Consider the following 25,092-nt stretch of genomic DNA (forward strand, 5'->3'; position numbering starts at 1 on the left):
TTATGTCCCACTAGAATGTAAGATAATAAAACAAAATAAAAACTGAAAACAGCTTTACATAATCATCCAGCTGCACTCAGGGTCTGTTCTCCTTTTCTTGCAGGAAATTGCGGCGTATAGCTGAAAATCTATTGAACGCTCCAAACAAAGAGGAGAAAAGTAACTGCGGCTGTCGCTCAAACTCCTGCCTAAACACACACACACATTGTCCATCGCTTCCTTGCAATATTAAAGCCAGCAGTTTGTGTGTTTTTTTTTCCTCTGCTGTGTGCGTTGTGGAGCCGGCACCCAGTGGGAGAGCCTGTCTGCCAGATGAGTGTAATTATGCTTTTTTTTTTACCTCCTCTAGTGGCTGACTGCCAGCTCTGGGAAATTAGCATCACACCTGTGTGTAATTGGCTGAGTGAGGTTGTCGAGCCACAAAGCGGAGGCAGAGGTTGGACGTGGAGGTGTGCGACAGTGAGAGGCAGGTAAAAATCAGGCTGTTTGCAGAAAGTCGTAGAAAAGGCTGTCAGGGGAGCGACGTGTCGCTTTTTCAATGGAAAAATGTCACCCGGCAGCTCCACACACAAAAACACTGTCACAGAGTCACACAACGCGCCAAACAAACAACTGTGTGAAGAAGAGAGACACAAAACAAACAACCAACAAAACCAGGAGAGGAGCTGGGTGACACAAGGTTGGTGTCTCCACACACACTTTTGCTCCACAACTCCTCCAGTTTGGGGAAATCCTGCTCACAAATGAAGGGAAGTGACTTCAACAACTTCAGAATTTATTTATTTTTAAATGACTAATTGCCGTAAAACTGATTTTTTTGCTTTCCGATGATGACACATGTTTAGGTAGAGGCACAGTTTGTTTTTATGAGTTCACACCAACACAACAAAGCTTTGTCCGCTGACCATCCAGACCACGACTGAGAGGTTTTTTCTACAATATTAGTGATAATGCCAAATTGGTGAATCCACAGACCAGGAGTTTGCAACTTTATCCAACTAAAGAGCCAATCGGGTCGATTTCTCACCGACTCAGAATAGGAGCCACAAAGTTTTATTTCACCCTTTAGAAAAACAAAACACTGATTCATATTTATGTCATTATTTATAATGATAAATACAAATTCAATGTTGTTTTTTCATAAACATAAAGACAAAATAGCCTTTTTTTTCAAAATATGAAAAACTATTGACAGAATGTTCAGTTCACATGACTTCCTTTCAAAATAAAAGTCACCCTGTGTCACATGAGGTCATTTCAATGGAGTAATTATAGTATAGTGTGATGACTGCAGTAAGTGTCTGTTTGCACGTAATTTTTAAATATGTGCAGCCTGTGCTGAACTTTTTTCTTGGCAGCACGGACCAAGAGGAAAGGTTAGAGTTAAGATTACGGATTGCGGTCAAGGTTCAACCACCAAATAGTTTCTAAACGCGGCTGTTCCGCAGGCGACCTGCAGAGAATGCAGAGAACACATTTCACACACCTGACAGATAATGGGATTTTAATTTTAAATACCTTGGGCGCCCTTAACATGCAGCAATGCATCTTGGCAGCACGTGTTAACAGGAATTTCCCATACTTTTTGTGCTGGTTGCACGTATTTACGTTCTTATAGCCTAAAAAATAAACAGTTTATTTTACCATGTGAGGTGCATCTCAGCCAGAAATGTTTTAATCTTACTAATCAAACTTAATTCAGAGCTAAAAAAAAATGACCTTTATTGTATTTTTCAACCACTTAAAATCCTTGAATTTGTTCAATAATAGAAAATCTATTTTATATTCTGGTGCACCTTAGTTCTGGTTGATTTTCTGTGTGCTCACATTCTGTCCTTTAACCGTTTGTGAACAAGCTGAACAAAGTTTGAGTTAGTTTACTCTACTTTTTTTTTTTAACTTTACAGTTACTTTTTAAGATTAGAAACTTCATTGTTCCATGACCAGTGAGCCACAATGGAGGGGTAAAAGAGCCACTTGCTGCCTTTTGAGCCTCTGTGTGGCGAATCTTCTGATTATTTTATTTGTTTTGAATTTCTATCAAATCTTACTCATTTTGCTCTACTTATTACTTATTATTGCATTTTACTTGAACATTTTAAAGCACTTGTGGGATTTTTATCTCTAAAAAGTGCTATATAAAAAAATTCTTTTTATTTGGTCAAAGTTTATCAACACCAACTTTTTTTCCAGATTAGTTAGTCATTTAAACAACCTTCACTCGTCTGAACACATAGAGTAACTGAATCTTTCTCTTCAAACAGACAAAAACAGCTAATTAAATGTCTAAAGAAAAATGTTAAGTCTTTGGGAAGTGTGGAGTTTCTTCCCTCGTGATGTGTGTTTTCCCCTTTTAACATCCCAATATCAACAACAAAATGATCCATTCGATAGTTAAGACACTTTGGGTGCTGGGATTCCTTTATGGAAAACATGTAGACCAAATAAAAACGGATGAAAAGCTGAGCAGAACTAACTCAGTTATGTTAATTGTCAAATATAAAAAAAACTTTTTTAAGTCTGTTTTTATTTAAAAGCTGATATGTATAAAATTCCTATAAGTTAGCGTTAAAAAATTGAGTCATGAGTAGAAAAGAACTTTTTTTATTTGTTTGGACTGTGAATGAACACGCTTTTATCCATTCATCGCCTCACGTGACGTTTCAAAAATTGAGTGTGTGATCTGTTGGCTCCACCTAGCGGTGATTGACAGAAGTTCAGTTCTCAGTTTATCATCAGAATTACGCACCTTTACTGCCTTTTATGTGATATAATTGTAGAAAAATATGACTTTATATAATATAGGCATACGTGTGCTTTTTTTAAACTTTGCATTAAAAAAACATATTGTATCTGTAAGTGGTTCCATAAAAATGCTGCGACGTGAGACGTATTTTTAACTGTGTCTTAAAGGCATAGCCATAAGACAGAAAATGTCAAGTTCCACTAAAATAAAAACTTTTAAATCATTATTTTACTGTCTGGAAGAACAGTAATGCTGTTACGCTTTAACATTTACTTTGATATGAGAAATATTTTGTTTTAGACTATATAAAATATAATTTTTACTTTCATCTGCTGCTTCTCATCTAGGGTTTTTGGGGAGAGAAAATTGTATTTTCCTTTGTTACAAACGTTTTATTTTACAAAAAACACCAATATTTATTTGTGTTTCTCTTTTGAGATCAATAAAGTTGTACTCTCTTCAAGACAAGTTTTGAATAATGTGATCTCTTTGAAACAGCTAAATCAAATCCAATTACAACTGTTGGTGAGAAATTACTGATCTGCCGCTTTGAGTGCAAGGCATTCTGGGAAAATGAAGGGTAAACCTTACACCAAAACCTAAAGCTGTATATATTTTTTTTTAAACTCATCTGTGAGAAGACGTTTGCAAATGTGAGGCTTATGGAAGGACCACAGATGGTTGGTGCTCCGAGTGATAAAATCCTCTTTCCGGTGTAACCAGAGGAACTTTAACTGTTTTATATTATCAAAGACTAAAATAATCCTAAATTTTATTTTAATTTCACGTCTTTCTCGTGAGGCATCGAAGGGAACCTGTAGAAATGACAGTTAAATGCCATTTCTGCACATAAACTACATTTCCCAAGCTTCATGGGGGCAGAGCTGGACTCTGCAATATGATGGTCTGTGGGGGTTCCCGGAATGTTCCATTTGGTCTGTTCTACAATGTGAAGCAGGTGAGAAAGCAAACATCAGTAAAGTTTTTATTCAGACAAACATTCAGAATAGAGAGGAAAAAAAAAACAGGTAAAAAGCAGTTTGTTTGGTTGACAAACTCAGTCCTTCATAGTAGTGGAAAAGCAGCGTTAGACGTTGACTGTGGTCCAACTGCTTCAGACTCAGTTCTGCAGTGGTTCCGACAGAGTTTAGTGGCTTCTTTTCACACAATCACTTCAAAATCTAGACGAAAGCAAACCCAGGATGTGGGGCGTGTTAGTAGCAGCAGGTGGACTCATCCAGCACCGTTTCAGATTTGACAGAAGTTCTGGTTCTGTGCAGTAAAACCCCGAACTTTCCAGCAGATCAGATGATGAAGCAGCTTCTTCTCCCACTCTGGTTTTTAGTCTGAAGCTGTTATGAGGGGAAGAGGTGATGGTTCTGGTGGATTCTGGACCACTGAGACCCTGTTCAGCTTTTCCAGAAGTTCGGGTTCTGTGCCATCCTCCTTTGGAAGTTCTCGTACCACCTGAGCATGCAGCTGGACGGGATGAAGGTCTCCGTGAGGTTCGGCGTCATCTGCGCCTGCGTGACGGCGAAGGACGCCGCGAAGTTGTAGAGATTCTCCATCATCTTCTGCGTGAACTGCATGAAGGAGTCCACGGTGGACACCGCGGCGCTGGACACCGGCGTCTGCTGGGCCAGCTGATCGAGAGTCTCCACCGACACGCCGAGCTGCGCCACCGACGACGGCGCCGCCGCCATCATGCCGAAGGGGTGCGCCCCGCCCTTCCCGGCCTTCAGCCCGGAGATCTTGAAGATCGCGCTGGGCTTGTCGTTGGTGATGAAACCGAGCAGCTGCCACACCGGGCCGCCGCTCAGCGGGTCCGGGAAGGAGAAGTACACGGCTCCGCCCATGCCGGCGGGGAACGGCACCGTACCGAGCATGAACACCACCACGTGGTTCACGTTCTCGTAGTCCGGCAGGTTGAACACAAACTTGTCCGCGGCGACCTGCAGTGCGTCCGTCTGCACGAGCCTGCCGGCGACCAAACACCCGAACATCCTTGACGAGCCACGGTCAGTCGCGGTTTGGACCCAAAATCCACGCAGGTCGGTTAGCCTGCTAATTAGCCGAAGCTAAATGTTGGAAAAAGTTGAACTAGCGTTCTTCTTCTTCTATGGTGGACCACGCGCGCTCAGAGGTGATGCTGCCCCCCGCTGTCCATATTAAAAACTACAAAATGCCTCATGTTATCAATATTTGTATTTTTAAAATTGAGGGTCTATTATCTCCAATGTTTGAATTCAATTTTTGCACTTTTGGTCCTAATTTTTCCCCTTTTCATCAGATTGGTTACTTAATTTTTATTTATTATATTTTACAGTTTTTAATTTTTGAACCTTGATTTTAGATTCATGTCCTTTTTTACAAGTACATCGTAGAACTTTTTGATTGACGTATTCTCTTTTATATTTGTTTATAATTATCCCAAAACAAATCAGATTTTCTGTTGATTCTGATCTTTCTCTACAAAGCGTTGTAGTTTTGGGAGCCTAAATGGGGTCCAACTTCATTTATTGGAAAATAAAATAACATCTAAATTCCACTTCATAAACAAACCTCCAAAACTGTTAGTGAATAAATACATTTTGACTTTTTTAAACTTATATGGGTCTTAATATTATCCTCTGATGTTTTTAGTTGGTAAGTATTTCAAAGTTTCCTCAGTAAACTTGACTTTGTGATTATTGTTTGCAAATGTCTTTATTATATATTCGAAAGATCCAGTTTGGACGCTGGGGCTCTGTACATGTAACTGAAACCAACAGTTGTCTGATTTTCCCCGATACAATATATATTCTATAACAATTTCAGTGCAAGCTTATATTGCTTTTTTTCATTTATTGATAAGGAAACTGTTTCATTTTGAATAAACATCAGGTTTTGAGTTTAGTTTAATGCAAATATGACCTAAGTTCTGACAGTTCAGGATCTTTTTTTATATTTTAAATAAAATCCAGAATGGTTGAAGAACACATTTAGCTGCATTTCATGCTTCAGTCTCACATCAAGCCTTCTCAACTTTAGTTGAATTTGACCTTTTTTAGATGCACAACTGGAATCACCTGGTCTGCAAAATCTGCAGACCTTCAACCTGGTTTCGAACTAATTTATCCAAAACTGAGGGACCAGCCAACAGTAGAATGTGAGGGGCTCTTTATTGCAGGGTCTACATGACGAGTAAAGTGTTGCTTACAGATTCCTCTAGTAAGGAGGTTCTTTCAATAACAATACATTCAGTTCAATTGAACAGAGTTCGTAGTCAATTACCACACAATTAATCTCAGGGAAATACATTTATTTTGAACTGATAAAATTAAAATAAACACAAACAGAAGTACAACAATGATTGGCAATAATAATAATAAAACTATCACATCAAGAAATTTCAGACTCTTTTAATTTTTTTTTAGTAATAATGATTGTCCAGTTCGTGCCAGTTTGGTTTAGTTTAACTGTAATGTTAATCAAACCAATTCTTAATTTAGTCGTTTCTTTTTTAGTTGCATTCAAGAGCTCATCCAAATCATCACCACAACAAAAAAGATTTGGATCATCTGCAAATAAAACACAAAAATTATTGATTTACAGAATAAATAAAGTCTTTTACTTTTTATGTTCCTTGTCTTCTTTTTTTTCTGATTGAAATAAACCTTTTCCAAAATTCCAAGTTTTAGGAAAGTCCACTTGGTAACATTATCGTTTAGTCTGTGTATGAAAGCCCAAACTCCCCGTGATCTTCAGAGGGCTCAGTCTGTTTCCAAAGGGTCCTGAGTTCCAAACCCTGAGAAGACAGACTGTCAGGATCAGCAGCACAGGAGGGTAAACTGAGGCGACGTCTGCGAGCTGCTGAGATGCGGCGGATTTATTTCCTGTTTCGTCATCGCGTTTGCTGATGACATTAGAGTGGAAGGCCTCATCAGCAATGAAGATGAATCAATAAGCAGCTGACAAGCCTGTGTCACAACCTGGGGAGACAAAGGAAGATGATTGGCTTCACAGAAACTAACGTATTGCCTCAGCAGGTTTGTTTTTGTGGGGGCAGATTAACCCTCCTAGTTTTGCTGGTTTGTTCTGACCAACCATCTCTTGGACATGGACTGAGCAGAACACAGGAAAAAGCTGCATGTTTGACCTCAGACACATCCATCTGAAAAATGTGCACGAGTTGTTCTCTTGCCAGGCTGTAAGTGCAAACTTTCTGGTGGAGCTGCTGGTTTTTCTTTTCGAGTAACTCAGAAAACTCCATTACACACATGTTTTCACACTTAATCTCTCATAACATTCACAGAGTGTCTTTTAAATGAGTACTAAAGCAATTAGTCGTCTCTTTTTACCAACAAACCTGTTGGTGGATTTAGTTTTCCACCACACCCCATGTCGGGTCACAAGGGTCGCTGAAGGCTTTCATTTTGGTTAAATAGTTCTGCAGCACACATAAAAACACTGCATAAATCAATCATTTCTGTTTAGAATTAGTGCCACGGAAAATATGGTAATGGTTTGTGTTTAAGCTTTAAATGGTGCAGGCAGTTGTAACATGTAGTGTTTACTTTTCCTTAATTGTTGTAAAGTTATTTTAATGTTGTAGTTAAAAATGTCAGTTTTCCTCCAGTCATTGTGTTCCCCTGAGGGCATTTGAGCGGTGGAATTTCCGAGCTCGACAGCAGCCCTGAACGCCGCAGACTTGGCTCAGTTCTCGCTCTCAGTCCGGTCGGCTGAGCTCTGCTTACCGGCCCGCTGAGCTGAACTGTGTCGCCGCCTGGGATCAGCTCAAAAGAAATGGGAGTGCCTTGATTTCAGCACCAACACCGGCAAAACGAACGACTGGGAACGTCTTCGTTTGGACGCGAAAAATAGCAGCTCGGCGTATCGGTTCTTTGACGGAGAAAAACTTCGTCCTTAAGGTAAGGGGGGGGGGGTCTGGGCCCGGTGTCGCTTGTGATGAGCCTCCGCAACTGCTGCGCGGCCTCGCGGCTCTCCTGGAACTCGAGGGCCGCGGATCGCTTACACCGTAGTAGGCCACAAGTACTTTTAACGTATAATTACGAAATTATCGGAATGACTCACGCTGTGATACTTTGCGTTTTGTAGTAAGAACGCGACAACTCGAAGTGCATTTGGCTAATTTTTTAAGTGAAAAGCTGAAATCGGCACACTCGGATTGAGATAAGCTACTCTGCCGTGCTAATGACCGTTAACCGGCTAACACGGGCTCACGTCTGCCATCATCATTCGAGGCTGTTGACACACATTTCAGGACAGTTTTAGGTTTCCAGTTTATACTCTGGTGTTACATAGTAGCTGAGCGACACGTTCGAAACTGTTTTAAAAATTGCTGTCAGGAATAATCGACATAAATATAATTCTTTTTGTTATCCAGCGTTGCGGCTAACTCCTAGCAGATCTCAGCTCAGTCTATCCTCTTATGTTTGATAAAATAATCAGGCAGCTGTTGCCCCGTTACTAGCTCCGTCAGACCTTGCTGGGCGACGCAGTTTCTGTTTTTTTTTTTTTTCCTTTTTCTTCTGTGGGGTCTCAACAAATTAAAACCCAATTTGTGTGTGTTGTTTGCTTGTTGACGTTGTGTTAACCGGGAGTCACAGTTGACCGAGCTGTAACCGTGCCAACAGCGCGTGCCGTCCTGGATCCGTGACGTCTCGGACCACAGCTGCTCACATCAGGCTGTGACACACACACATACACGCACACGCGCAGCCAAAGGGGACAAAACATCTGCCGGGAATTTGACTTTTCTCTGGGCAGTCACCAAACCTAAACTGTTCAACCTCCGTCCGGTTGGTACTTCTGTCATGTAAACACAAACACTGTAATTTTAGTTTTGTAGATTCACATCAGGGATATTTACATCTAAGAGCGGCTATAGTTCCCCAAACGCATCCGGTTTCTTCATATTCAGACTGGAGGCTTTGTTTTTCCTTTGAAACAGGTTTTCTTAGAAACCTCAAACGGGTCTGAGAAAAGCAGGCACACAAAAACTTGTTTTACTTTAAACCTTAAAATTGTCTGTAATAATTTAAACTTTTTTCAGAAATCAAACATTAACTTCAATTCCTAAATTTGCTGAATTTGTTTTATTGCTTTACTGATGTGCAGCGTTTGGATATTGTCAACCGACTACATTAAACCAAAACAAACTGAGCTCTAGAATATTGAAAGATAAAGGAAAAAAAGATGTAAAAAATCTGGGATTCATTCAGGAGCAGCTGACGAGGCCAAAACCTCTTTTAACTAATCGTGCAAATATCATATTTACAATGTTACAGTAATCCTAGCAGCTGAGTGTGTACACTGCCACAAACGGTAGCCTAAAACTAGGAAAAGAACACTAATCTAAGAAGAAAATCCCTAGAAAGTAGTAAAATTATCTGCCCACGCATCAAGTAATCTTTACTTGAAAAGAAATCTGATAAGATATCAAACTCTAGAAACAAGCATAAAACATGGAAAAATTAAGCTAAAAAAGCTAACTTTTTAATATAATTACTTAAAATTAAATGTTAGTTAGTTAATAGCCCAATAAGAAGTTTCTTTTTGTTGAGTCTAAGTAAGTAGTTTGTTTTGGAGTTTTCTTGTACCCAATTGTAGTTTTTATATTGACTACAGTGACTAATCTAGTGTAATAAGTGAAAATGACTGATTTTAGAACAAACTGAGTGAAATAAGAATATGAGCTTAGTTCAAATGGGCCCATCATACTAAATCCTTCTAAAAACTAAAACTAGCTCTTATTCATAGAACATAAATTAAAATATTTGTTTCCAAAATAGATACAACCAAAGCCTGTTTAATATTTAATGAGCTTTTAAATCCTTAAAATTGAACCAAATTTACAGTGCAATTTGATTATTTCTTTTCAAGTCTTTAATCAAGTTTATTCTATTGTCAAGAGTTTGGAGCAAAATGATTTTGACTCACCTTAATAATAATTTCCTTATTTTTTAATTCTAACAGACAAAAATTCTCCATTGTGCTGATTTTGAGAAAAGCTAGAAGTTAAAACAACTTTAAACCTGGTAAAATGCCTTGAATGTCTAAAAACAAGGTTTGAAATCTTCGCAAGGATCAAATAGCTTGTGCTGTGGTTATTGTGGTTTAATGCAGTGAAATATTGAAATATTATTAATAGGCTGCTTTCATAAGCAGATTGATCTTTGAATGCTGTTTTATTAATGACCAGATCAATGTGTTTCCTAGAGTCAAACTCTCCTTGAACTGCACAGTCCATGAGTTTTCTGCAGTTCAGAACCATTAGCTGTTTTCACTTTAATATAGATCATTCTTTTAATAAAAGATCTCTGGCACCAATTTGTTTTTGTTTTTTTTAATAGTTTTGACAACATAAAGCTTCAACATTAAGGAAGAATCAGTTATACTAATCAATTCCTAATACTATAGTAATATAGAAATTGATGGATCACTTATGTGAGCATTTAGTAGTTGTTTGTGACAAATTTTCCATAATTTTGCTGTAAATTTTGACTTGAATTTTGAATTGACTTGTCAGCTTTTGGGGAAGATGCTTATCTTTAGCGCCACATGAATGAACAAACAAAAGATGCTGAAAAGAGGAGCATCTTATTTATGTCTCACAAAAACGGACAACTGTGATATTGACAAGTTCCCCTAACCTTTTTGAAGTTTTAAGTACATTTGTTCATTCACATTAGGGCTGGACGATATGGCCTAAAAATAAAATCTCCGATTTTATTGTTTTTTTTAACCCCCCCACAGACACACACATTTAAGGAAAGCAACAAGTACAAATGGCAGACAACTTAAGTTAAAGCAAATTTTGCTTTTATTTAAGCAAACGCAATGGGATGAATACTAAATAAATGATCACACTCTTGGAATCAAAGTCCCAGCTGTGTTTTGAGTCCCACTTTGTAGTCTAGACTAAAAGGAGACAAACATTCACCTTGAGAGTAGCACCATTTTCTAAAACAATACAGTTCATATCTGGGGGCTAAGGTTTTAATTAAACTAATAAACCCCGTCTTCTCCATGGTATATATGGGTACCATGTCTTTGGCTATATGCAAAGCGACCGCTTCGATGATTGTTCTCCACCGTGCCCCTTTCCTATGGATTGGTACCGAGCCCCGGTATTGAACGAGCCCCGGGGCAACATTCTTCAAGCCCGCGGTCTCTGTAAGATCTGACCTCAACGGTTCTGCTATCGGTACCGGAGAAGTCGCCTTTTTTTTGGTGTCCCTCAAAATATAAACTAGAGCTGTGACGGTATGGGATTTTTGATCACCGCGGTGATGAAGCAGCAGGAGTCGCGGTCAACCGCACCCAAATGCGGTTGCAAACCAAATGCGCCATTGCACAAAAACTGGATTTAGTTATTTTTTAAATCGCCCGTAACAAAAAATTCGAATTAATTAATTCAATCGATTTTTCGCTCAGGCCTAATTCATATTAATCATTTGATTTTGTCGTCTTGCAGTAGTGAGTATTCTGCTTGTTTTAGAGGGAAGTTTGTCGCATGTATATCCTGTACCAAATAATGTTGAGCCATTTTCCACACAAGTTTGTAGTTTAGTGTTGAGTGTTCACTTATTATGCTGTCGTCACCTTTAGCGCTTCCAATATCTGATTTAAATGGTTCCGTCAGCATTCGGCACCGACTTACTTATTTGAAGTTGGCGTGGATGTTCCAGTTATTGTTCTGATCAGCTGATTTTACACACTACCTTAGACACCGACACCGTTTTCCTGAAAGTCATGTCAGGTTCAGGGAGGGAGGTCTACTGCTCCTGGACAAGTGGAGACAAGGAGCTCATTCACTGTGCTAAGGAATCAAGCAGCCTAACTGTCTGTGCCCTCAGATAAGGTACCAACGTCTCAAAATAAATCTAGAAGTTAGAAAGTAGCAGCCAGTTACTGTTGTACTTGTTTCTCCAGAGAAAAAGCTCCTTCAAACATGCATCTTGAGGAGTTTTGACCAAAATATTTCTCTAAAACATTTCAGGATGAAACTGAATGTCCACCATGGCATGTCAGTCGGGTCTGGACCTTCACTGCATCTTCGTTCTGTTTGTGACCCAGTTTGAGCTCAGCTTTAGCTGTTGTACTGATGGACCCACATGAATATACTCTGATTGTGAAGGACATCATGCTCCTCTCACAGCAGAGGCTCCAGGAAATGAATGATCTTCATGTTTGACCGTCACCACCTGGAGTGACTTTTTATCATGGAGGTGTTCGGACGCCGATGTTGACCAGAAGTACTTTGTCAAACATTACCTGAGCTTTCCAAACCCACTGTGTTACCATGTTCATTTCAGAACAAAAGTGTCCTAAAAAGGAGACTTTGTGTCTTTAGGATTTATTTTTAAAAAAACAGAGGAACAGTTTGAGGGGGGAAAAAATTTCTGCTAATCCTTTCAAACAAGCTACACATCTGACATGTTTATTCAAGCCTGTTCATGAAGCTTATTGTGTTTACATTTATAACTAATCTCATTTAGACTCACATGGTCATAAATCAATTCAAATTACAATCAAATCTCGTTCAATTCAACATGAATTTGTCAAATTTCTGCTAGATTTAAATAACTTTTCTAAAATCAAACAAAAAGGATTTAATAGAATCAAAGTAAATGGTAAATGGCGTATACTTATATAGTGGCTTTCTTCCTACAAGGACAAAGCGCTTTACAGTCAACGACACATTCACCCAGTGACACACACATTCACTCACACATTCACACACTGGTGGCGGCTCCGCTGCCAAACACAGGCGCTCGCCTACCACCAGAGGCAAGGTGGGGTTCAGTGTCTTGCCCAAGGACACTTCGACTCATGGGCGTGCATGAGTCGAATTGTAGATAAGATATGAATTGTACTAATAAAGCTTTTAAATTTCAATAAAAACAAGGGAAACAAGAGTTCACTGACAGGTTTGGACAGAACTTGGCTTGACCACATCTGGTTGGTTTTATGAACTGATCTGTTGATCAGTATCTTCAAATGGAGTTTTTACAGTTTTTGATGCGACTTTTGAATCCAGGCTTCACAGGTAAAATCCCATTTTGGTGCACCTCTCACTCTCTTCCTGTCACCACAGAAACCTGCCCCCTCCATCTCATTGGTTGGATGAACACCAAACAGCGTCTCAGCTGTGACCAGTGATTGGGCACTGAGCCAGACGGGGCAGCCAGAGGACAGCCAGGTGAGCCTTTTATCTTTAACTATTAAGATGGGAGAATGACAGACACTGGAGATGCATGAAGATCCACTTTGTCACTTAGTGCCCTCCCAGTGCCAAAGAGAGGTTCAGAGAAATGCAGCCGGTTCTAAGTGATGCTTTGGGGTTTGGAAAGCAAAGTCCTCAGGCTGCACACGCAATGCTTTAAAAACAACTACCAAATAGACAACTTTTCTGACAGAAACTTTAAATTTTGAGCTCAGGGTTTCATATAATATTGATAATTAAGGCAATTAGAAATGACCCAGATCCCTGACAAACAATCCAACTTCGTCAAAGATGAAGTCTGACGTGGGTTTGTTTATCTGCCAGGCTTGCCATCATGGCGGATGTGGACCCAGACACGTTGCTGGAGTGGCTGCAGATGGGACAGGGCGATGAGCGGGACATGCAGCTCATCGCCTTGGAGCAGCTCTGCATGCTGCTGCTCATGTCGGACAACGTGGACCGCTGCTTTGAGACGTGAGCTTTCCTGTTTTAAGAGCCGCAGACGCTCGTGTGCTCAGACCTTTGAACTCCATCTTCCTGTCTGTCAGATGTCCTCCTCGAACGTTCCTCCCAGCGCTTTGTAAGATCTTCTTGGACGAGAGCGCTCCTGATAACGTGCTGGAGGTCACGGCCAGAGCCATCACCTACTACCTGGACGTGTCGGCAGAATGCACGCGGAGGATCGTGGGTGTGGACGGGGCCATAAAGGCCCTGTGCAACCGGCTGGTGGTGGTGGAACTCAACAACAGGACCAGCAGGGATCTGGCTGAGCAGTGTGTTAAGGTAAGAGACTTGGCTGTTGCAGCAGAGAACCTGAGACCTTCAAAACCTCTAAAATCTGCATAACATGGAAATATTACCAAGTCTTTTAGGAAGGTAAATTGCTTGTTCAGTTTCAGTTCTGGCTGCTCCATGTTCCCTGTTCCTTCATGGATGATTGATGGAGGAATTGTTGCTGTGGACCATATCGTCCTAAAATGAACAGACGTGTTGTCGGTTCCTAAATCTCTTTAGCGCAGACGACCATAACTGTCCTGGAGTCGTTGCAGCTGTTTTAAAGTCAGGAAAAATGTAATAAAAAATGCCTCCATCATGGTCTGTGTACATTGAAATAGTTGTAGTAATTTCATGAAAAGAGTACTGCGCTTTATGTGAAGCATGAATCACTGGGAGATGGAGGGCAGAGCACAGGTTCTGAGGATTCTGTCATTGCCTTCTAAAAAGATGATTACCTCAAATCTAACAAGATCCATTAGTTTTCTGGTGTGACAGAGTTCTTCTTAACATTGGAAAATAGACATTTCAAAAAAACATAGCCCAGTCAGTAATGTCAAAATAAAATGAAACATGGGATTTTACTGGTCCTAAGCTAAAGAAAGAATACAGCCGTCACTTCTGCACGGGTTACTTGTTACCACCAGTGTAACCAACACTGGCCTCAATGGAACCAGAGCCTTATAAGCCCCTCCCACAGGCCAACTAAACAAATATTGCTTTTTCCAAAGGCATTTTTACCTTTGCCTTGCAAATATTCATTCATTCATCTTCTAAACCTGTTTTCTCCCTTTTCAGGGCCTTGCAAATGTAATTTAGAAAAAACTTAAAGACATAGCAAAATTTTGAAGCAATTTATTTTATTTTAACGTCTACAATTTGAAAATAAGCTTAATTTGAAAATAATCATTCGCACAATAACAATTTTGACATGTGTCATCCATTCCCGTTTTCTGGTGTGAACATATTTGTATGATGATGTTTAGGAGGATCCGGTTTGAGAGTTTATGATGGGAATAGCTTGACGGGGATTGCAATTCTATTTCAGACCAAAGAAAATGAACTATTGGGATGAAATACAAGTGATGTATTTGTGTGTGTGTGCGCATGTGAGAGGAGGAGGGAGGGAGTGTCCGCTGCGATCCAGAGACACTGCAGGGGGACTGAGGAAAAAAACAACTTATGCTGACAATTTTGGCACCGTCATGTAACCTGTGATGTTGTTTCATCACATAAAAATGATTCAATTGTTTGTATTCTTGTTTATCTTAATCTTTTAGTCTCTGTTGAAGGAGGATTTCGGTCAGCTTTATCCCTTAATGTAAACACATCTTCATCATCTGCATTGCAGCTAAATCAACTGGGTTTTAGCTTCAATGCAGCAGCTCAGGTGCAGCTCCTGAGCTGCGTCTCAAACGCAGCGGTTTCTGTCCACGCTCATTAGATAAACACTGGTGAATTTTGCCTGCAACACTTCAGATGAATGGAGATGCCTTTAAAGAGCTCTAGCGTGATGTTAAAAAGTCCAGAACGGTTGTTTGAGTTTCAAACCTGTGACTGCAGGTGCTGGAGCTGATCTGTACCAGGGAATCTGGCGCCGTGTTTGAAGCCAGCGGTCTGAACTGCGTTTTGAGCTTCATACGCGACAGTGGTCACCTGGTCCACAAAGACACTCTGCACTCTGCAATGGCAGTGGTGTCTCGCCTCTGTAGCAAGATGGAGCCGCAGGACTCTTCTCTAGAAACCTGCGTGGAGTCTCTGTCCAGCCTCCTGAAACATGAGGATCACCAGGTAACCGGGCGGCACCCCCACCGGACACCAGCTGGTTCAGAAATGCAGCCTTCTGACTCAAAGACGCTTTCTGTCCTCCAGGTGTCAGACGGTGCTCTGCGTTGCTTCGCCTCATTGGCTGATCGGTTTACTCGTCGAGGCGTAGACCCCGCCCCTCTGGCCAAACATGGACTGACGGAGGAGCTGCTTTCCCGCATGGCGGCTGCCGGAGGTTCCGTGTCGGGCTCTTCTTCTGCCTGTAAACCAGGTCGGCCCTCCACTGGTGCCACACCGTCTGCCTCCGACTCCAAACTGAGCAACCAGGTGTCCACCATCGTTAGCCTGCTGTCCACGCTCTGCCGGGGGTCGCCAGTGGTCACTCATGTAAGTCCAGTTTTTTTTGTTTTTTTAAACAAAGTTGCCGTGTACTAAAGCTGAACCTGGTTTTCAGGACTTGTTACGTTCGGCACTCCCTAACTCCATGGAGTCTGCGCTGGGAGGAGACGAGCGCTGTGTGCTGGACACCATGCGGCTGGTCGACCTGCTGCTGGTGCTTCTGTTCGAGGGGCGGAAAGCGCTGCCAAAGTCCACCGCCGGCTCAGCAGGTCGGATCCCGGGGCTTCGCCGGCTGGACAGCTCAGGGGAGCGGTCGCACCGACAGCTCATCGACTGCATCCGCAGCAAAGACACGGACGCCCTGATAGATGCCATCGACACTGGAGGTGAGAGCGGCCGACGCACTACAGTTCCCATGAGCCTCTGCCTTCATGTAGAAACTGGAACTGAGGATCAAACGCGTGTGTGTCTGCTGCCTAAGACTTTTGATGACAGAGTTTGTTCTCTTTCAGCTTTTGAAGTGAACTTCATGGACGACGTGGGACAGACGCTGCTGAACTGGGCCTCAGCTTTTGGAACACAGGAAATGGTAAAAAAAAAAACTTTAAATCCGACTGGAGTTGAAGTTTAGACGGGCAGAGGTCTGCATCTGTTTGTTGATTAATGGGTTTTATATTGTGAATGTTATTGGGAAGACTCCTAACAAACTATTTTTTCAGAAACCGTTTAAGTCCATCTGTAATCAGCTTTTCACCTTTTCTGCTTTGATGTCTGTTGGCTGTGAATTATTTAGGCAGCAAAAAATAAATCAAAGTTAAACCCATAAAAGCAAAAGTGCAATGTTGCTGCAATAAACCATTATGTTTCATATTAGATTTTACGCAGAAGGAAATTCGCTTTCTACACTTTTTCTCGCCTTATCTGTTCAGATGCCAATGGAAAAGAAGGAACTTCTAAGTCACAGTGACTTCCTAACAGTTTCCTGCTTTTCTGGTGTTTATTTTCCTGAAACTTTGAGGTGGGGGCACAGGCCAAAAAAAAAATGCAGAGGGACGATGTAGCGCTTTCAAAAACATGAAATTAAATGGATTTTCGGGAAAGAAAAACCTTAAGTGGCATCAGATTTTCTAAGTAACATAACATTCTTCTTCCTGTTCTCAAAGACAAAAGGTTTGTTCATTTATCTTTTACTAATATGATTTTGGAACATAATTCACTAAATATGTGCTTGTTGATGAAAACATCCAGAGCTTGGCACAACTGAGAACCACAACTGTTGGATGAAGAAAGCTTAACAAGGAAAAGGAAAAATGTTAATCCCAACTGAAATGCTGGAAAAAAGCTAAGCTGAAGAAGGAATCTGGGGGGTTTTAAGTTCTGTTTTCTGCAGCAGGACTTCAGAAGACTGAAAACTAAAGCAGCACGTATCAAAGGATTAAAAAAGATTATTTTAAAAGAAAGACAGAAAAAACATGCAAAAGTTTGAATTAGAATCCGAGAATTAGAATCAATTTTCTGTTGAAATCTTATCTTCTTTTGTTTTTTTGCATTGATGACATGAAAAATTTTGTTTGGCTTTTATTTTCTAAATGATCCTAACATAAATTTAGAATTTAAAAGCTGATCGGGACCATTGACTAAAGAACTTCATGTCAAACATTCACGTCATCAAATTTGTGGTGAGGTCTCTTCTCAGCTGATCCAGTCCTCAGATTCTCCTCTTTAGAACTTCCCTCCTGTTCTGGTTTCACTCTGATGAGGTTGTGGTTCTGGTCCAGGTGGAGTTTTTGTGCGAGAGGGGTGCAGATGTGAACCGAGGCCAGAGGTCATCCTCGCTGCACTACGCTGCCTGTTTCGGACGGCCACAAGTTGCCAAGGTAACACACGGATAAAAACGCCCGTGGAGACCCGCCGTATGGCTCGTGCTGGCGTGGACGAATGATGCTGGATTTGAGGATTTTCGTGTGGTTGTGGTCAGACGCTGCTGCGGCACGGAGCCAACCCGGACCTGAGGGATGAGGACGGGAAGACTCCTTTGGACAAAGCCAGGGAGAGGGGACACAGTGAGGTGGTGGCCATCCTTCAGTCTCCGGGTACGTTTAGATTCCTGTTCACTCACGGTGTTCCCTCCTGTGTGTTTGTAGGTCGCTGGGATTCAAAACATTTGGATGTTTTTTTCTAAGTTCTGAACAGAGAAGCTCAGCGTTTTCCTCCTCATTAATCTACTCCCCTGATGAACAGGACTGTTTATAAATCCCATCCTGGTTTATTTCTGCTTTTGATTGTACTGATCAAAAGCAGAAATAAATATTGCACTAAAACAGAGGAATCATTCAAAGTAAGCCTTATTGGTCTGAAGGGCATCGGATTCATTGGATCCGTCGGGGTTCTGCTCAGTTCTTTAAGTTTTCAAACACATCAAATCACAACATGGGAAGCTCCCTCTCAGAATTGACTCCCTCACCATAATCCAAAAAGTCCAGATCGGAAACACACTTTTTTGGACTCTCAAGAACAGACGTTTGTGTGTTTCAGGAGACTGGATGTGTCCAGTGAACAAAGGAGACGACAAGAGGAAGAAAGATGCGAGTAAGGAAGAAGAGGAGGGCAGTGAACCCAAAGGAGACCCAGAAATGGCTCCTTTCTACCTGAAAAGACTCCTCCCTGTTTTTGCACAAACCTTTCAGCAAACCATGCTGCCTTCCATCAGGTAAACCCACGGCTCACCAGCGACCTCTTTTCTTTTTTTCTTTTTTTTACATGGTACAATGGCTTACCTTGAGTTGTTCACATGAAACGGCAGAAATCTGTGAGAAGAGTATTATTGGAAATATTTCACAAGAAAGCAGCAGAAAAAAAGAGACTTTTGCTTTTTTCAGGAAAGCCAGTCTGGCCCTCATCAGGAAGATGGTTCACTACAGCAGCGAGGTTCTGCTGAGGGAGGTGTGCGACAGTGAGACGGGACACAACCTGCCCACAGTGCTGGTGGAGATCACCGCCACCGTCCTCGACCAGGAGGTGCACAGCTCGTTTCCACCACCCCCCTGCACAGGAACACGTCAGCGGACATGTTTTCACCTCTGCTCCTTTCCTCTCGCTAGGATGATGACGACGGTCACCTGCTGGCTCTGCAGATCATCAGGGATCTGGTGGACAAAGGTGGAGATGTTTTCCTTGACCAGCTGGCCCGACTCGGGGTCATCAACAAGGTGTCGACCTTGGCCGGACCGACGTCTGATGATGAGAACGAGGATGAAGTCAAACCTGAAAAGGTGAGAGGCCTCAAGTTAACATAGCTTTGATTCAAAGAGAGTTGTGTATCTGATAATGGGTCCCCTGGGAACTTCATGCTTGATTCTCTTTACAGTTTGATCTAGGAATGTCTCCATCCCATCTCATAGTTTCAGATGTTGCATCAGGGATCAGATCATATTATTCTTTTTTGTTATGATATATATGTATATGTCAAGATTCTTATTATTGATAAATACCCTACTAGAAGTTTGCGTATCATGAACACATCACAACATTTTATTGCTGTAAAATGCAGCAGAATTCAGTTTGGTAAGATATTTACAGATTTGGACTTCCGGGCTCAATAACTTTTAAGAAATGTTTTAAACTGACAGCCAGTGTCTCTATTGGTTTATCTTAGCACAAACCAAACCTACATAGGCTTTGGAGACCAAAAAAAAAGTTTTTTTTTTTTTTTAAGTTTCTTACAGGAGAATTAAATGGACAAACTTGTGCTCAAGGAAAAAGTGATTTAAAAAAAAAAATCAATATTGTCTCTAAAACAACCAAAGCAAATAAAAGCTTCCATTAAAATCAGCCAGTTTTGAAAACTCATGATATTTATGCTAAAACAATGATTTTTAAATGAAATCCCTTATTATAGTTTAAGAATTTTTAATGGAAATATACCTCACTTGATCAAAAGTTTTCAATAGCTCTGAAGATCCCAAAGCTATTTTCTCCAAACTTTCTTACAAGACTAACTATCATCTATTTTTTTTTCTACTTCATGGTCAAAAACATTTTCTAGTTCATATTTGAGGCTATTTTTACCGGATTGTTGAAGCTACTCCACAGAAGTGCTCTGTTTAAATGTTACATGATAAAACAAGGTTGATTGTTTAAAAAAATCAGGGAAAACCTGGATCTTTTTATTAAATTTGTTCTTTTTCAAAAGTATTGGATCAGGATTCGTGGAATCGGCAGATAATTGAAATCAAATGACTCTGAAAAGGATTGGGACCTAAAAACTGGTTGGGACAGCCCCCGTTTATCTTCATATCAGGCAAATAACGTCCAAAAAAACAGGCCTTTATTTGTTTTTTTTGCTTTTACTGATTTTAACAAAATGTGCAGCAAATGCAAAGTACACTTACTGCTGCTGCTGCTGCTGCTGAACATCAGATCCAGATCTGTAAAGAGGACAAATAAAAATAGTTTTAAGCCTTCTGAAGAGTTTGGGGCTACAAACACCTACTTGTTGTTTCCAGATTGGAAGTGTGATAAACTGAAGGGTTTCTTTACAGGAAAACAACAGAGGATTGAAGTATTTCAGCTCCATGCATCAATAATGACCTTTATTGGTAATTCTTTACTTTGGCGTGACAACACCTGAGTGGAGAACCCACAACACTAAATGCTCTTCCAAACGTGCAGAGGATCAGAGTGATTTGGTTCTCCTGCAGGAGGAGGAGGTGCAGGAAGATGCAAAGGAAATCCAGCAGGGGAAGCCGTACCACTGGAGGGACTGGTCCATCATCAGAGGCAGGGACTGCCTCTACATTTGGTCAGACGCCGCCGCCCTCGAGCTCTCCAACGGCTCCAATGGCTGGTTTCGCTTCATCTTGGATGGGAAGCTCGCCACCATGTACTCGAGTGGGAGCCCAGAGGGGGGGTCAGACAGCTCAGGTAAGGGAGGGCCAGGTTTGGAAAGAAAACCGTTCAACAGATCAGATGCTGACAGTTGTATCAGTGATGTAGAAGACGAAGCTTGAAGTTGAAAAAGGCTTTCAGATCTCTTCAGACAGGACTTTAGTTGAACGGGCCGCTATAAACAATAAAAGCCTCCAAAGCACCGAAGAGTCTCATCACTATTAAAGTAAATAAAGGCAGATCTGTCAGTCACACATCAGTTCAGATCACCATGAATGACCAGACCACGTCAGCAGAGGATCCAGATGGACTTACGGTCAGCGTTACTGATGTGGCTGTGTTAACAGACCTTCATCCAGAAAATGTCTGAAGAGTCTTCAGTGTCTGGAGGTCTTTTGTAAAACCCAACAGCATGAGAAAGTCTCACTTTGATCATCTTCTGATATATTTTCAGTCTTTTTAAGTTTGATGATGCTGTTTTTAGCCAAAATTTAAATTCGTTATCGCTATCTAGAACGTAGTTTTAGCAGCCAGCAATAGTTAGAAATTCAATCTTGACTGACTTCTTGGTTCTTTTATCAGAAACGAATTATGTTTAAACATAAATGTTAACTAGAAGGAGCTGCATTTCCAGAAGAAACTGCAGGGTTGAATGCTGTATTGCTGAATGAAAATGAAACTTGGATGGTAATAATTGGCAAAAATAAAAAAATGATCAAAGTTGACCATAAATAAAGTAAAAACACCACAATAACAAAAATATATTTTTGTGAATAATGCAAACGCCGGATATCGAACCAGCAAGTTTCTGCACCACAGAAAGAACCAAAGGTTTTCAAGGATTCCCCGTGTATTTCAATAGAGGCAAAAAATCCTGGAATATTAAAATAGCTGAAAAATTGTAGGAGTTAAGCGACAAGACATGGAAGAAGATACTAGAATAAAGAAAAACGGGAAAACAATGGTTTGAATGCGTTATAGCCTCCTGATTCAACAATTTGGATAAACAAAATATCAAGAAATGCTGCTTGAAGCTCAGTGTTCTTTGTACATGTCATCCATCATCAGAAAAAGGTCAAAACATGTTAAAATACCAAAAACGCTTTTTTTGCTTTTTTTTTTATCAGAGTGGGTCTTTAAAAACAATCCCTGTTGTTAAAAAAAAAGACATTACTTGACTCTAATCTCCTGTTGATCCAAAAAGCTGTATTAGATCCTCAAAAGAGCATGTTGTTGAAGTTTTACTGAAAGACTGAAAGAGTTTGACATCTGGTTGTTGTAGTGCAATTAACAGTTAACAATTTTTGCTTTCTTAAAATTTTCTGCACCTTTTATTTTTATGGGACCATGAGTTCTGGAGAAGGTGGGCTCACTGGGTTGTTCTGTCTGCAGAGTCTCGCAGTGAGTTTTTGGAGAAGCTGCAGCGTGCCAGAAGTCAGGTGAAACCAGCAACAGCCAGCCAGCCCATCCTCTCCATGGTCGGACCCACCAAGCTGACGGTGGGGAACTGGTCTCTGACCTGCCTGAAGGAAGGCGAGATTGCAATTCACAACTCAGACGGGCAGCAGGCCACGATCCTGAAGGAGGATCTGCCCGGCTTCGTGTTCGAGTCCAACAGAGGAACCAAACACTCGTTCACTGCTGAAACGTCGCTCGGTTAGTGGTTCTTCTTAGAGAGACGGGAAAAACAAGTACAGAAATCTTCAGATCCAAGTGGTTTGAAGCTCGGATTGTCTTAAACCTCTGCAGATACTTAAGTCATGAACAAATTGTTCATCCTGCTGTGTTCACAGGTTCTGAGTTTGTCACTGGCTGGACGGGGAAACGTGGCAGAAAGCTGAAGTCCAAGCTGGAGAAGACCAAGCAGAAGGTGAAGAGCATGGCCAGGGAGCTGTACGACGACCACTTCAAAGCTGTGGAGAGCATGCCCAGAGGAGTGGTGGTCACCCTGAGGAACATCGCCACGCAGCTGGAGTCCGCCTGGGAGCTGCACATAAACCGACAGGTACACACGGCTCACCGCCGTCACCAGAGCCACACGTGTATGTGTGTGTGTGTTTATGACCTAAAGTGTCTGCGTTGGCAGTGTCTGGAAGGAGAGAACACGTGGAGGGACCTGATGAAGACCGCTCTGGAGAACCTGATTGTGGTTTTGAAGGATGAAAACACGATTTCTCCGTATGAAATGTGCAGCAGCGGCCTGGTTCAGGCTCTGTTTACCGTCCTCAGCAACGTAAGTGTCTGATGCCCCCAGTGTTATCACCAAAGGTCTTCTTCTTCTTGTGGGATTTAAATGCTGTGTCAGTCAGAATACAATGATTTGTGTGAAGATCTTTCTAAATCTTTTTTGGCTTCATTGACTTCTTGCTGAACTCTTTCATGACTGACTGAGATGATCTGCTGTGACTGAAACGGTTCTTCTGTCCTGCAGAGTGTGGAGCTGGACCTGAAACATGACTGTAAGCCTCTAATGGAAAGGATCAACGTCTTTAAAGCTGCTTTCAGCGAGAATGAAGACAATGAAAGGTAAACAGGACATGGAAACATTCATTTGGAAGGATTTTCAGGAATTTACAGTAAAGCAAACCTACAGGATTTTTTTTAAACGTTTTGAGACAAATGTGTTTAGTTTCATTCGCCTTTTTACATTATCTGTAAATTTGCTTCAGTCAGAAGCAGAAACGGAAATGAAAAGGAAAACCTGTCTTTGTGTCATCGCTTAGTTTTGTCGTCTCTTAATCGTCTCAAACAAAAAACAAGTTTCTAATGTCTTCAGTCTCTCAAAACTCAGTCTTAGTAATCTTTGATATTTCCACTGTTTTTTATTCAGTTTGATTTACTTTTTTATATTTTTTAATGTGTCTTTTGGGTATTTCTGAAGGAACACATTCCAGTTAAAATATATTCTTTTTGTGTGTTTGTATGCATGAATGCAGCCGACCAGCCGTTGCCTTAGTGCGGAAGCTGATAGCCGTCCTGGAATCGATCGAGCGTCTGCCCCTGCACCTGTATGACACGCCTGGATCCTCCTACAATCTGCAGGTTACTTTCCATCTTTCACTGGAACTCTGTAAACCAAGCCCCTCCCCACACGCACAGCGACCCATAACGCGCGTTTGTCTGCATCAGATTCTGACGAGGAGGCTGCGGTTCCGTCTGGAGCGAGCGCCTGGGGAGACCGCTCTCATTGACCGGACGGGACGCATGCTGAAGATGGAGCCGCTCGCCACCGTAGAGTCTCTGGAGCAGTACCTGCTGAAAATGGTGAGGTCACGCCTAAAACGCACGCCATAAACACTCGCCCCTTGTGCCGAGCTTCAGCATCTCCTCCTCCTCTGTCCGTCAGGTCGCTAAACAGTGGTACGACTTTGAACGCTCATCCTTCGTTTTTGTGAGAAAACTGAGAGAAGGACAGATCTTCACCTTCAGGCACCAGCACGACTTTGACGAGAACGGCATCATCTACTGGGTCGGAACCAACGCCAAGTAAGAGCTGAGAGACCAAAATCTGAAGGAAGATTCTCTTCCGTCTATTTTTACACTAAAGCTGCGCCCTCTTTGAGGGGTGTCAAAGGTTCATAAAGCTTTGCAAAAGTCCCGATCTGAAGTCAGTCTGACGAGGAACACCAGACTTGAGTGAGGTTTGATGGTTGAGTTCACACAGTCGATGAAGCTCTTCCTGATCAAACTGAGCCTTGAATCGGAATAAGAACTTTTGAATGGACCCTCAGGACCGTCATGGAGCAAAGCTGTTTGTCTTCTACCGTTCATGGCTGCGCTGACAGATCTTCAGTGAAAATGCGGTGGTGAATCAGCTAACATTTTCAGTTTTCTGATGCGTTTTTTTTGCTCAACAGGACGGCGTACGAGTGGGTGAACCCCGCAGCGTACGGCCTGGTGGTGGTGACCTCCTCCGAGGGGAGGAATCTGCCTTATGGGCGTTTGGAGGACATCCTGAGTCGGGATAGCTCCGCCCTCAACTGCCACACGAACGACGACAAGAACGCCTGGTTCGCAGTTGACCTCGGCCTCTGGGTGATTCCGTCAGCGTACACTCTGAGGCACGCCAGGTAAAAAGATCCTGCCGCTGAGCTGGGCTGCAGAGACCCACAGCTTGCCTGCTGCCTTACAGACTCTTCTCTCGTTGTTGATGGTTTGCGGCTCTTCCTGCAGGGGGTACGGACGCTCTGCGCTCAGGAACTGGGTTTTCCAAGTGTCCAAGGACGGACAGAACTGGTCCACACTCTACAACCACATCGACGATGGCAGTCTCAATGAACCGGGGTACAATTCTGACCAGAACTTGTTTTTTATTTTCCCTTTACACTTTAACAGTTGCTGAAAACAA

The 25,092-nt window shown here is 41.7% G+C and overlaps 2 protein-coding genes across 9 annotated transcripts in view; one reads left to right on the top strand and one right to left on the bottom strand.

The window, feature by feature from the left end:
- Positions 1–3,717: 3,717 nt before the first annotated feature.
- Positions 3,718–5,718, bottom strand: hikeshi (heat shock protein nuclear import factor hikeshi). The gene has a single exon (XM_004082141.5). The coding sequence runs from the start codon at positions 4,747–4,749 to the stop codon at positions 4,156–4,158; it is 594 nt and encodes a 197-aa protein (XP_004082189.1). The 5' UTR covers positions 4,750–5,718; the 3' UTR covers positions 3,718–4,155.
- Positions 5,719–6,808: 1,090 nt separating this feature from the next.
- hectd1 (HECT domain containing 1) overlaps positions 6,809–25,092 on the top strand; it is a 29,239-nt gene continuing 10,955 nt past the window's right edge. For all 8 annotated transcript variants that reach the window (XM_011490136.4, XM_011490137.4, XM_020713930.3 and 5 more), the window contains exons 1-23: positions 6,809–7,656; positions 12,849–12,953; positions 13,302–13,451; positions 13,526–13,760; positions 15,315–15,542; positions 15,624–15,905; positions 15,973–16,243; positions 16,370–16,446; positions 17,636–17,734; positions 17,836–17,950; positions 18,393–18,567; positions 18,737–18,875; positions 18,959–19,129; positions 20,558–20,780; positions 22,137–22,400; positions 22,538–22,749; positions 22,831–22,977; positions 23,176–23,270; positions 23,681–23,786; positions 23,874–24,008; positions 24,091–24,230; positions 24,602–24,814; positions 24,918–25,028. In XM_011490136.4, coding sequence (XP_011488438.1) covers positions 13,312–13,451; positions 13,526–13,760; positions 15,315–15,542; positions 15,624–15,905; positions 15,973–16,243; positions 16,370–16,446; positions 17,636–17,734; positions 17,836–17,950; positions 18,393–18,567; positions 18,737–18,875; positions 18,959–19,129; positions 20,558–20,780; positions 22,137–22,400; positions 22,538–22,749; positions 22,831–22,977; positions 23,176–23,270; positions 23,681–23,786; positions 23,874–24,008; positions 24,091–24,230; positions 24,602–24,814; positions 24,918–25,028 — 3,578 coding nt within the window. In that variant the 5' untranslated portion in view covers positions 6,809–7,656; positions 12,849–12,953; positions 13,302–13,311. The remainder of the gene's footprint in view (positions 7,657–12,848; positions 12,954–13,301; positions 13,452–13,525; positions 13,761–15,314; positions 15,543–15,623; positions 15,906–15,972; positions 16,244–16,369; positions 16,447–17,635; positions 17,735–17,835; positions 17,951–18,392; positions 18,568–18,736; positions 18,876–18,958; positions 19,130–20,557; positions 20,781–22,136; positions 22,401–22,537; positions 22,750–22,830; positions 22,978–23,175; positions 23,271–23,680; positions 23,787–23,873; positions 24,009–24,090; positions 24,231–24,601; positions 24,815–24,917; positions 25,029–25,092) is intronic.

This window comes from Oryzias latipes, chromosome 22, assembly GCF_053564925.1.
Source record: "Oryzias latipes strain Hd-rR chromosome 22, Olatipes_Hd-rR_3.1".
Classification (NCBI taxonomy): domain Eukaryota; kingdom Metazoa; phylum Chordata; class Actinopteri; order Beloniformes; family Adrianichthyidae; genus Oryzias; species Oryzias latipes.